Source organism: Triticum aestivum, chromosome 4B (genome assembly GCF_018294505.1).
Source record: "Triticum aestivum cultivar Chinese Spring chromosome 4B, IWGSC CS RefSeq v2.1, whole genome shotgun sequence".
Classification (NCBI taxonomy): Eukaryota; Viridiplantae; Streptophyta; class Magnoliopsida; order Poales; family Poaceae; genus Triticum; species Triticum aestivum.
The window spans coordinates 88,697,782-88,709,286 of NC_057804.1; the positions used below are offsets into that span (position 1 = coordinate 88,697,782).

At 41.4% G+C, this 11,505-nt stretch overlaps 2 protein-coding genes across 4 annotated transcripts in view; one reads left to right on the forward strand and one right to left on the reverse strand.

Moving 5' to 3' along the window:
- The window catches only part of LOC123089987 (protein NLP2), a 7,348-nt gene extending 683 nt beyond the window's left edge, over window positions 1-6,665 (forward strand). Inside the window, exons 2-7 of the mRNA XM_044511495.1 lie at window positions 671-752; window positions 1,124-1,962; window positions 2,987-3,028; window positions 3,120-3,854; window positions 4,915-5,107; window positions 5,277-6,665. Coding sequence (XP_044367430.1) covers window positions 671-752; window positions 1,124-1,962; window positions 2,987-3,028; window positions 3,120-3,854; window positions 4,915-5,107; window positions 5,277-6,268 — 2,883 coding nt within the window. The 3' untranslated portion in view covers window positions 6,269-6,665. The remainder of the gene's footprint in view (window positions 1-670; window positions 753-1,123; window positions 1,963-2,986; window positions 3,029-3,119; window positions 3,855-4,914; window positions 5,108-5,276) is intronic.
- A 312-nt stretch (window positions 6,666-6,977) lies between these two features.
- LOC123091185 (F-box/LRR-repeat protein 12) lies at window positions 6,978-10,838 on the reverse strand. 3 transcript variants are annotated; one of them, XM_044512620.1, is made up of 4 exons: window positions 10,610-10,820; window positions 8,682-8,739; window positions 8,501-8,603; window positions 6,978-8,404 (listed from the first exon to the last, which is right to left on the reverse strand). In XM_044512620.1, exon 4 carries the CDS (start codon window positions 8,367-8,369, stop codon window positions 7,209-7,211), a length of 1,161 nt encoding a protein of 386 aa, XP_044368555.1. In that variant the 5' UTR covers window positions 8,370-8,404; window positions 8,501-8,603; window positions 8,682-8,739; window positions 10,610-10,820; the 3' UTR covers window positions 6,978-7,208. The 3 variants fall into 3 exon arrangements, with proteins under 3 accessions (XP_044368555.1, XP_044368554.1, XP_044368553.1); XM_044512619.1 differs by having other exon boundaries at window positions 6,978-8,603; window positions 10,610-10,819; XM_044512618.1 differs by having other exon boundaries at window positions 6,978-8,739; window positions 10,610-10,838.
- Between the last annotated feature and the right edge of the window lie 667 nt (window positions 10,839-11,505).

Below are 11,505 nucleotides of genomic sequence, written 5' to 3' on the forward strand. Positions count from 1 at the left end.
ACTTTGGCTCGTTGTTCATATATGTGTTAACACTTGTATGCCATAAAAGATAAAAACACATATTACCTTCTAAGACAACCTCATAACTTTTTGTCATGATTTCCTAACATCATACCCCCTCTGTCCAGTACTAATTGTGGCTTAGACGAATCTATTTAGCCGTATTTTAGTGCTAGATGCATCCGTTTGAGAGACAGTTAATATCGAACGGAGGGAGTACACAGTAACTCCCTTCAACAATTAATATGTACTGTGTGCAAAAAAAATCTCATCAACAAGCTTAGGAGAAAATTAAAATCCGGGTACCTGTTTGTAATAGCAAAAGAGTTCAAGCGCATGGACCGAAAGATGTACGGAGTATGTGCAAGTACCAAACAGAGAGCAAAAGGACAGCAGAAGAGCAGTGGCAGGGGGAGAAGAGTTCCGAGTTCCTCCCCTACCGGCCGCCCTCTTATCATTCCTCCCCCGGCGAGAGGGAATCTTGGGAATCTCCTCCAGCAACCACCTCACCTCGTCTCTTTGAATCCATAGCGGTCCTGCCGCTTCTATAGAACTAGTTTATTCCCTGTCGTGCGCTACAAAAATCTTCACTTTTTTATACAGAAAATAAGTGGCGATGATGGTGACAGGCTTGTGTTGGGGGTTCATGTGCACTTCCGCAGCTACTTAGGTATCAGGTCGCGAGGGTCGAGCGCCAGCGCTCCATTCCCCCCGGATTGGATTCTGGTTTCTTCGTCCACGAATTACCCGAGGTATGAGGAGACATGACCCACCCAGAGTTTCTGTTTTGAGCTTGCTTTCCTGAAGAACTGCTGCGCTGCATGAAATTATTCCCTTTTCCCTTCATTTTTCCAAGAACTGCACTGTTCGACATTAAGTAGGACTAATTCTTGTACTGAGGAGCAGATATATATGATAATGAAATCTCGCTTATTTTTGGAAGGGATTTTTTTTTCTTTGAGGGTTTGGAAGGGAAATCTCACTTCATGTGTATTAGTCGTTGCCATATGTGTGCTTTATTGTGCAAAATTGTTCCCTTCTGGGTAGATGAAAGTGTAAATTCTGCACTATGGAAGATTAGTAGGATTTCGTTAGATGTTGCTAAAAGTAAATGTCTCTGCAGGAATAGAAATTCTTTGTGTTTTGGTTCAGAAAGATTTGATCTTGGGAGGAGAAAGGTCAGGCATGGATGAGAATGGGACACCAGATTACAGCGGTGGGGGCTCGGACATGGACCTGCTCATGCTCTCAGGGTTTGATGACCTTGACAGTTTCCCAGAGCTCGGCGCCGGTCCTTCATTTAGTGACGGTATCTTGCCGTCTTTCAGTGTTTCACCTGTGCAGCAGGTGACACATATCTCACCTTCACCACCTTCTGTGGATGCTGAGGAGCAAGGTGATGTTTCCATTACTGATGGTAGTGATTGCTCTGTCAGTTTAGCCTCTAACGAGGTCATGAACGTTAGCGCTCCCACTGTCCCAAAGACAGTTTATGGTGGCGTCACCCTGATGGAGAGGATGCTCAGGGCATTGGCCATGCTTAAAGAAGCATCAACTGCTGGGCCAGTCCTTGTGCAAGTTTGGATCCCTGTAAGAAATGGAGATCACCAAGTGCTGACCACCTCTGACCAGCCTTTCTTGCTTGATGAGAGGCTCACAGGGTACAGGGAAGTCTCTAGGCAGTTCACATTCTCAGCCACAGAAGGACCTGGTCTGTTTCCTGGATTGCCTGGGCGTGTTTTCATATCCGGTATGCCAGAGTGGACATCGAACGTGATGTACTACAACACTTCAGAGTTCTTGAGGGTAGACTATGCGATTCGCAATGAAGTCCGGGGATCCCTTGCCATGCCGGTTTTCAACTCAAGTGGCGGCTCTTGCTGTGCTGTGTTGGAAGTAGTCATGACACAGGAAAAGGATAACTTTTGCTCAGAGATGGACAACCTTTCTAATGCTCTGCAGGTTGATGATTATTTCTTGATTACCTTTTCTTTTTATCTAACTGCTTGCTTCCAGTATAATAACTTCTTTTATTAAAGTATACTGTCGGATTAAGCTGATACAGTTTATCCAGTTGCAAATTTGGTTACTGCTGAAATCATTGCTTCGTCATTGTTTTCTTTGCAGTTCATTACAGATTCATATGTTATACTAAACAGGCACAATATCATGAACTGAAGCAGATAGTATCAAGTTTGTATAATCAAGAGAGGTGATGTGCTTTTAGTGCACCTGATAAAAAAAATTATGTGCTCAGTGGAACCCCATTATTGGTGTACACCTTGCACTCTTCACTTGCGAACTAGATTACTTAAAAAGTTACTAAAAAATGTTATGTAGTGAAAAAGGTAATCTGCTTAGTGGCACTACTTTCAAACTAGACAACTGGACAAATGTATTTTCTTCAATCTTCTTCTCAGAACTCACAGTAGTGGTAGTGGAAGTGCACTGTAGTACTGTATATGCTCCATAAAAAGCACTTCCTTCAATTATTCATATGGAAGTTTTAGCATAAGATATTTTACGGTTTTTAGCTTTCTTACACATATGTTGATTCTTATCAAAGTACTCCCTCTGTTCCATAATATATAGTGTATATTGACTTTTTGGATATCAAACTTTACAAACTTTGACCAAGTTTGTAGAGATAAATATCTACATCTAGAATACCAACTACATAATCATGAGACATATTTTCATATTATATATAGCTGGTATTTTTTACATATAAATAGCTTTCTCTATAAACTTGGTTTGTAAAGTTTGACTTCTCAAATGCGGTACAAACTTATTTTTACAAATATGTTTGAAACTATCTACAGTTCAAACACGGAAATGAGTCGATGAAATTAGTAGAATTATTATACATGAACTGTATTTCCAAAATGGGTGCTAATTTTCTGTTCCAATCTAAGCCTGTACACATATGATCTGTAAGCCCAAAGCATTTCTCATAATATTAATTGTGACATTTGTAATCTTGCAGTCTGTTCATCTGAGCACTGTGCGAGCAAGGACACATCCTCAGGTACCATTATGTATTACTGTTGCGTCCAGTGCACAGAAAAGACATGTGTCAACATAATTGTTGAAATTTAACTCAATACTCTATGTTGCAGAGCCTTACTAGGAATCAGCAATCAGTATTGACGGAAATATTGGATGTTCTCCGAGCTGTTTGCCATACACACATGCTACCTTTGGCACTTGCATGGATTCCAGTTTGCCCCAACAGCAGTTTGAATGTGTCAGCAGAGTATGGTGACCAGGCTATAAAGTTTGGTCTGAGGAACAAAGATGTCCTTTGCGTTCAAGAATCTGCCTGTTACATCAATGACATGAGAATGCATGATTTCCTCCGTGCCTGTGCAGAACACCCCCTTGAGAAAGGACAAGGTGTTGCTGGAAATGCAATTTTATCAAATCATCCCTTCTTCTCATCCGATGTGAGAGAATATGATATGCATGATTATCCGCTGGCACATCATGCCCGTAAGTTTGGTCTTCATGCTGCTGTTGCTATCAGGTTGCGTAGCACATACACTGGCAATGATGACTATGTGCTAGAGTTTTTCCTTCCACTGACATGCAAAGTTCGTGAAGAACAACAGCTCTTACTTGACGACATCTCAATGACCATGCAAAGAGTATGCAGTAGTCTGAGAACAGTTTCAGATGCTGAACTGAAGGAAAACACCACAACAATGCGATCAGAAATAAGATGCTCGTCGTCTGATGTTTCTATTAGTTCATGTAACCAAATTGATGTATCCAGTGAAGTCAAAATAAATGTGCCTTTAGAAAATCAGATAAAAAACAGTGTTGAGCAACTGGCGGATAAAAAATATGCCAAGGTTCTTTTTTCATTCTCAACTTTTATCTCCCTCCTTTCTCTCCTCTCTGTCTTCTGATTGCTCCAGGCTTTCTGTGCTCCAGTCCATAATAAAGGCCCGTAAGTTGGAACTTTGGTCAACAAAGTACTGCAATATAGTTGTAGATGTACTGAAATTTTGGTCAACAAGGAAAAGTTTCCTGCATAACATTTTTTGGGCTCATTTCCTTGTATTGTACTGCATATAGTTGTAGATATCTGTTCCTGCTGCATCATCTTGTCAACTTCTTTTAATATTTCATCAAAAGGCGTTCTTAGGTTTTGCAGAGCTTAACTAAAATGCGTCCTAGAAATAAAACATGTATACGATTACACCATATCGATTTTGAATCTTATTAAGTCTTTGTAGCTGAGAAGTTCAAACATCTTTCCAGTTTATAATGCAGATCTAGAGATCTGAATGCCGTTATATATTTTCCATAAACTAATGTAGTAGTTATGTTAGATGAATATTTTGAAACAGAGACTATATCCTAAACCAATTAGAATTCAAACACATCTGCTATAAGAAATCCTCGAGGAATCCTACGCGAAATGGGAGTCCTCAGTGGTCAAGTGGGAACGTGTGACGTTGCTGGCCAAAGGAACACAACCCGAGCAATCAAGTAATACAAGACTAAAGCGAGAGGATAGGATTGTTCTGAAAAAAACAAGAAAGGCGGATAAGAGACTAGGTTTCTTCAGCACTAGATTCTTGTATAGGACAAGATCCAAGGGTCCTAAAGGAGTGATATGGCTGTGAGAGAGTGACAACCCTTGTGCTTTTCTGAGGTTGTGTTTATGGTCAGCCTCGCCAAATTTCTTCTCTTTTGTCGTGATTGTTCGTTTTCATTATGATAGTACTCTCTATGGGGTTCATCTACATCTGTTTTGATACTGTATACGGTCGTAAATATCTAAAAGCTCTTATCGGATCAAAGTCTGATTGGATCAGGAGGCTGTTGAGCGTAAGGGTATCTCAGTATAAAACATGCCCTACAAATTTAAAACTAATGTCTAATCTCATTTCATTTGTTTTGCAGTTTGAACCTGGCACTACATCTCAAAATTTTGAAAACTGCAGCTCAACAGGGAAGAATGTTAGCTTGACTCTCCTTCAGGAATCTACATCTGATGGGCTGAAAATACGCAGCTCAACGGAGAAGCATGTTAGCTTGAAAATCCTTCAGCAATACTTTGCTGGCAGTTTAAAAGATGCTGCAAAGAGCATTGGTGGTAAGCTCTTTATGCTGTCAGTCATTTGCTGGTATATATTTATACAAATCAATGGTTGTTATTCAGTTAGGTGGTGAATCTGAACAAAGCACACCACCATTAGAAAAATCCAAGTAACCATATGAAGCTCTAGGTGAAGGAACTTAAGGAATCTTTTGTTCCTTTGCAGTTTGTCCTACAACACTGAAAAGGATATGCCGGCAGCATGGAATATCAAGGTGGCCATCTCGTAAGATAAAGAAGGTAAATCGGTCACTAGAGAAGATTCAGAATGTGATAAGTACTGTACACGAAGTGGATGGAGTGATAAAATATGATCCTGCCACTGGATGTATTGTTTCATCTGTTTCCCATACTGAAGAGCCTTCGATGATGAATGTTGAACATCGAAGTTCTGATTCCCTGCCCACTGAATGCCGTAAGTTCCAACCTGATTATGATGCATACAAAAGAGAACATCTAGGCCAAGCTGTACCCCACAAAGCACAGAATGAGAAAAGGAGCGAAACTCATATTAACTTGAATCCTGGAGGGTTATCTCGAAATTCACATTTTGGTAGAACATCAAAAGGGTCAGAGTGTCAGGATGCGTCAAACGATTCATATCTTACAAAAGAAATGATCTGTCCTGGCGGTATGGAGATGTGGGTTGAGGGAGCTGAGCAAAAGAATGTATTGTGGAATTCTATTTCTATGCCTCAGCAATGGAAAATTGAGATAGAAACAGACAAGTCTAATGCGATTGTTGAGCAAAGCCTGGCATCTTCTTCCAGCATGACAGATTGCTCCAGTGGCGGTACATCGAGTGATGGGACTTTGAAGAAATGCTTGAAGAGTCGACCAGTAGATGGAAGCAATGCGAGCATAGTTGTGAAGGCCGCTTACAAGGATGACACTGTAAGGTTGAAATTACTACCATCCATGAAATACCAGGATCTGCTTGAAGAAATCGCAAAGAGGCTGAAGCTATCAGTTGGCGCATTTCAGCTCAAGTACAAGGATGATGAGGATGAATGGGTGATTTTAGCGAGCGATGCTGATCTCCAGGAATGCCTTGATGTACTAGACACCACCGGGGCACGCATCATGAAAGTTCAAGTACGAGATGTTCCATGTGCCACTGGAGCTTCTTCGGGTAGTAGCTTTATATCTGGTCAATAGGTCAGGGTGATGCCGCATGGTGCAAAACACAGTGTTTTACTCATGACATGTTATGGCTTTAGCGTGGCGCTGATCTAAACCGTTGCCAAGGGGTTCAACAATGTTCCTACTCAAGCTGTCGGCCATCTGGAACTATGTGGCTGTTGAGCACACCACTGAGAAGGTCTTGGCGCATTGAGTAGCTGAGTGGGCTACTCTGGGTCTCAGATAGGTTTTGCCTGTGGTAGTTTTATTTCACCTTTGTACAAATTTTTGCCGATGTACCATTAGTAATACCAATGAATTGTGGCAGTACACATGCACACTTCAAAAAGGGGAAGGATTCTGAGTGTACGATCACTTATTATTTCTGAAGTTATTAGGCCATCAGCAAGTGTATGAGTATGTGGCAGTTTCATGTTACAGTGTTGCTGATCTGTGGAGTTAGGTGATTACTATTTGACCGATCGTAGTTCCAATTTGGTGCAGACCTACACAACTCTTACACAAGTATAAACGAATTACTTCTTATACTGGTAAGGACTTTTTGGTTCTTGTAATGATTTGTAGGAACTGAAGGTCAAGCTTTGGTTTCGGGGAATGGTTACGAATCACATTAAACTTTCAAGTGCTTTGAAAATGACTAAATAAGACAATAGATTTAGCTAGTATCAAATTTCATGACAGCACTTTACAGCCAAAAACCAGAGCGGGAACATGCAAATAACGGTAGCACCAAACTGACTTCTTACAGTTCATTTGTATAGTTATGGTTATGTCTGCAACATCCTTTACATCATCAACCAAATAAGTATGAACCGGAACAAATAGAATGCACACATGGTGATGGTCAAAGAACCAATCACCTTGCTGTAATGACAAACACACTGGTGACAACAAGGGCTGGCGCCTTGCTCAAGTCAAAACTTCAAAGTTCTAACTAAACTTTCAGAGTTCCCGATCACTGCAACCGGAATAAATCCTCGATGGAGGGGCCAATGGACATGGCTTCATCCACCATTTGCTTCACACTAGGCCTAGTAATGCTGAACAGTGCCAGGCCATTATTTGTAATCTTTCCACAGCCATGTATATGCAAGACCTCAAGGCGCACACATCCGTCCTTGAGAGCCTGCAATCCTTGGTCGCATATGTTTCTGCAACGGTTCACATGAAGAATTCTTAGCTTGTTGCAGTTCAATCCAATCGCCGACCAACCAGGTAAGCGGACGCCATGACAGACAGCAAGGCTCCACTCCTCAATCAACGGACACCCGCTAGCTATTGCCACCACAGAATCATCAGTAAGATTGCGGCACATCCTCAGATTCAGAACTCGGAGTTTCTTCATACTGCCAACTCCACCTAGGCAATCCAGCCCAGCTGAACTCCTTAGATTATACAAATTTATGTACTGGAGTCCACCACCACTCGATATGTCTAGCATTCCCTCTGGAGAAAGCATGCAGGACTCAGCTTCTAGGTAAGAAAGTGTACTTGGGCAACCTCTAAATCCAACACCAGATACACCTCTGCAATATGATATGATGAGTGCACAAATGTTTCGGCAATTCCTAAAGATTGAACTAATCCCTCGATCTGAAATGGCTGTGCAGTAACCAAGGTTAAGACTCTTCAAAGAATGACAGCCCTTGGAAAGACTTTCCAAACCAAGATCGGTGATATTTAAGCAGCGGTAAAGTTCCACTATAACCAAATTAGGACATCCGATTGACACTTGTGCTAGACCATCATCTGTTATGCCAGAACAGGAGTACAATGAGAAGGACTGCAAAGATGTTCCAGAAACTCCCACTTCATACAGAGCTGAATCAGATAGCTCATTAAGCCCCGCAAGGGATATCAACTTAAGATATGGAGAACGGGCCAACATCTTTGGAAGGCACTGGGCATGCTCCTTGTATACTTTAGTATCAAATGAGAAATGAAATATTAGCGATTTTCGAGCAATGTTTCGAACCTTGAACCAATTCTTACAAGTTAACCCAAAAGCATTCCTGTCCGATTCACTTTCAAGCTTGTTAAATATAGAAAGCAAGCAATCATCAGAAAGGCAACTGATACAGCCTTCTATGCTGTTATCCATCATCTCTTTTTCCATATTCTGACTACACTTGACCAATTATTGAGTACCGTCTGAAAGTCGGAGAGACTGGATCTTTATTAAATAGTTTTGGGATGTACCCGAGGAAGAACTTGCTGGATCAAAGCTACACAATACAGGTGGCTCACCGTATCCATAGCCAATAGATGATCCACATTTTCGGCACAGAAGCTTAGTTTTTGGCCGGTAGCTACGCCAGGTAAGGAAAGGAAAACAAGATATCTCGTCAACCTGAGTAAAACGGCTGAGATCAATAGAAGTGAATGAAATCAGACCCTTCTTCAGAGATTTTTGGTACGAGGATCCTACGTCAGATGTGCTTCTGTTAGAAGATGAAAGATTTAGAGCATATCCACAGGATCCACAGCTGCCAATAGACATGTAATTATTGTCAAAAAATCATGCAGAAAAGGAAAGAAAACACCGTACAGTACCAAAAATGTTTTGTACAGAAGGGGCATAGTAGCCCAAAAAAACTGGTGAAACCATCAAGCTGGTACTTAGCTGTTATTAGCAATAAGAGTCATGTAACATTATGTCACCAGAAAGGTAAAATATAGTACTTGGGTAAAAAAAAATGGCGAAACAATCAAGCTGATACTTAACTGTTAGTAATAAGAATTATGTAATATAATGCCAACAAAAAAGATCCATATATGTCAATACTTATCAATAACAGGTTCCGTTTACCCAATGTGTATCAACCCTAAATTCTTCCCGAGATTCCTTCACAATATTTTTTTATTGCAGCATTGATAAAGAACAATCACAGAAATGCAAGGCATTACTGTTCAGCGATAGTCAAGAGACTGTTTACTGCTGTAAATATATAAGTACTTAGTATCAAACATTACGATTCTACTATTGAAGAAAACAAACAAGTCAAACCAAAGAAAAAGCCTGAATTCAGAAAATAAAAAATTATAAGAATATTCTTTGCCAGTTGAAAAGGAATCTTTGGTGATGCCTCGTATGATCCACTTTTAGAACATGGCAAATCCCCACTTACCAATTGTAATGCCTAGTGGTGCGAGGTTAAATGCTAGATGGTTGCAAGATTGCGGATGGTGCAGGTACTTAAAGGACAAACTCCATGGCAACACAAACGTTTCAAGTTTCATACGTTCACTTCAGCATTTCCACGTGTAACACGGTGTATGAGCATTATCATGCAAGGAGAATCCCCAAGAAAGCACGCGCCAAATAGATGGATCTCTACTTATACGTTTCAATTAATTAATTGCGCTCCAAAAGCTCCAGCACCATGAATATTCCTGATATCATAAAGTCGACTATCACCAAGCTACAAAGTAGGAAATTCTATTCTTATTCGCAAAAAATAATAACCAGAATTGTTGTACATGGAGGCCATGGATGGATAGCCCAATTCGCACAACAAGCATATGCAAACCAAGAATTCTGTTTATCAGACAACAAAAAGCATCCATTATCGCGAGTAGAGATATCCCGAGTGAAGTAGGAGTAAATTCTACACCAACTAATTATGCAGTAGGGAACAGATTCTTTATAATTCTACACCAACAGATTCTACACCAACTAATTCTACACAAACTCTGTGGCAACACAAACGTTTCAAGTTTCATACGTTCACGTCAGCATGTCCACGTGTAACAAGGTGTATGAACATTATATGCAAGGAGAATCCCCAAGAAAGCACACGCCAAATAGATGGATCTCTACTTATACGTTTCAATTAATTAATTGCGCTCCAAAAGCTCCAGCACCATGAATATTCCTGATATCATAAAGTCGACTACCACCAAGCTACAAAATAAGACATTCTATTCTTATTCGCAAAAAAAAAAAAAAAAAACAGAATTGTTGTACATGGAGGCCATGGATGGATAGCCCAATTTGCAGAACAAGCATATGCAAACCAAGAATTCTGTTTATCAGACAACAAAAAGCATCCATTATCACGAGTAGACATATCCCACGTGAAGTAGGAGTAAATTCTACACCAACTAATAATTATGTAACAGGCAACAGATTCTTTATCCTAGGTTCTTGATTCCTAAATTAAGACACCAAGATATACTCATTCGGAAAGCTCAGAACCTAGCAGAGCCACCTTCGTAGAACAGCCCAGTACCTGAGAGCCTAGCCCGTAGCCAATCCGCCGGAGACTCCAAGAACCCGTCCCTAATTCCCGCCCGAACAACCCAAGACACCTAACCGGACAAATTGGGACGAGTAGATGGTATGAGGGCAATCACCTGTACACGACGTCGGGCAGGGACATCCTGGGGCGGCAAGATCGGATTGTGGCGCGGGGGTTCTCATGGATTGGGGCGTCAGATTGAAGGGAGGACGCCCATTGTTTCGGTCGCGGAGGGGAGGGGACGGGAGCGGCGGAGGAGGGGGAAAGGAAACGGTGGGGATGATGATTTGGCAATTTTGGCAGCTGCGGACGAACTGTCCGTCGAACCGACGTGTGCACGAGTACGACTCGGCCGGCAGTTGACTATTTGCTTTGCGATTCGGTCCTGACGCGTATTTCATGTAAAGCAAAAAAATAAAAAAAAGATGACGCGTATTTGAACTGGGAGGATAATACTCCCTCCGTCCCAAAATAAGTGTCTCGATCTTAGTACTAACGTTAGTACAAAGTTAAGACACTTAGAGCATCTCCAATAGCTTGTCTATATGGATGTCTATACTCGTTTTTCACGACGTGAGCCCAAAACAGGCGTCCAATAGCTTGTCTATATGGTCGTCCAAATATACACATCCTCTAAATCGACCTCGGCAATGTTCACGCCTAGACAATGTCAAGGCGTTGTCTAAACTCAGCTGTAGTCATGATTTCTTCCTCTCCCCAGCAATGGCCCACCCGTCATGGTCCCTGTATATAGACGTTCTGATGCAAAACTGAATGTGTATATGAGAGAATCTTTTTAGACCATTGTCTATATGAATATATAGACATCCAAATATACACATGCTATTGGAGATGCTCTTATTTTGTAGGGCATTGATAAGCGCCGGCGCGCCGCACAGCCGCCCGATACGACTGTAATGAACCGTCTGATCTGGCCCCGCGTCGTCCACTTCCTCCCCTTCAATTCTTTCTTTCTCCTCCCACTTGCTGCCGCACCAGAGCTGCCATGCA

What these genes read in the sequence shown, in the direction of transcription:
- LOC123091185 (XM_044512618.1), bottom strand. Translation starts at nt 8,369, where the DNA reads ATGGAAAAAGAGATGATGGATAACAGCATAGAAGGCTGTATCAGTTGC.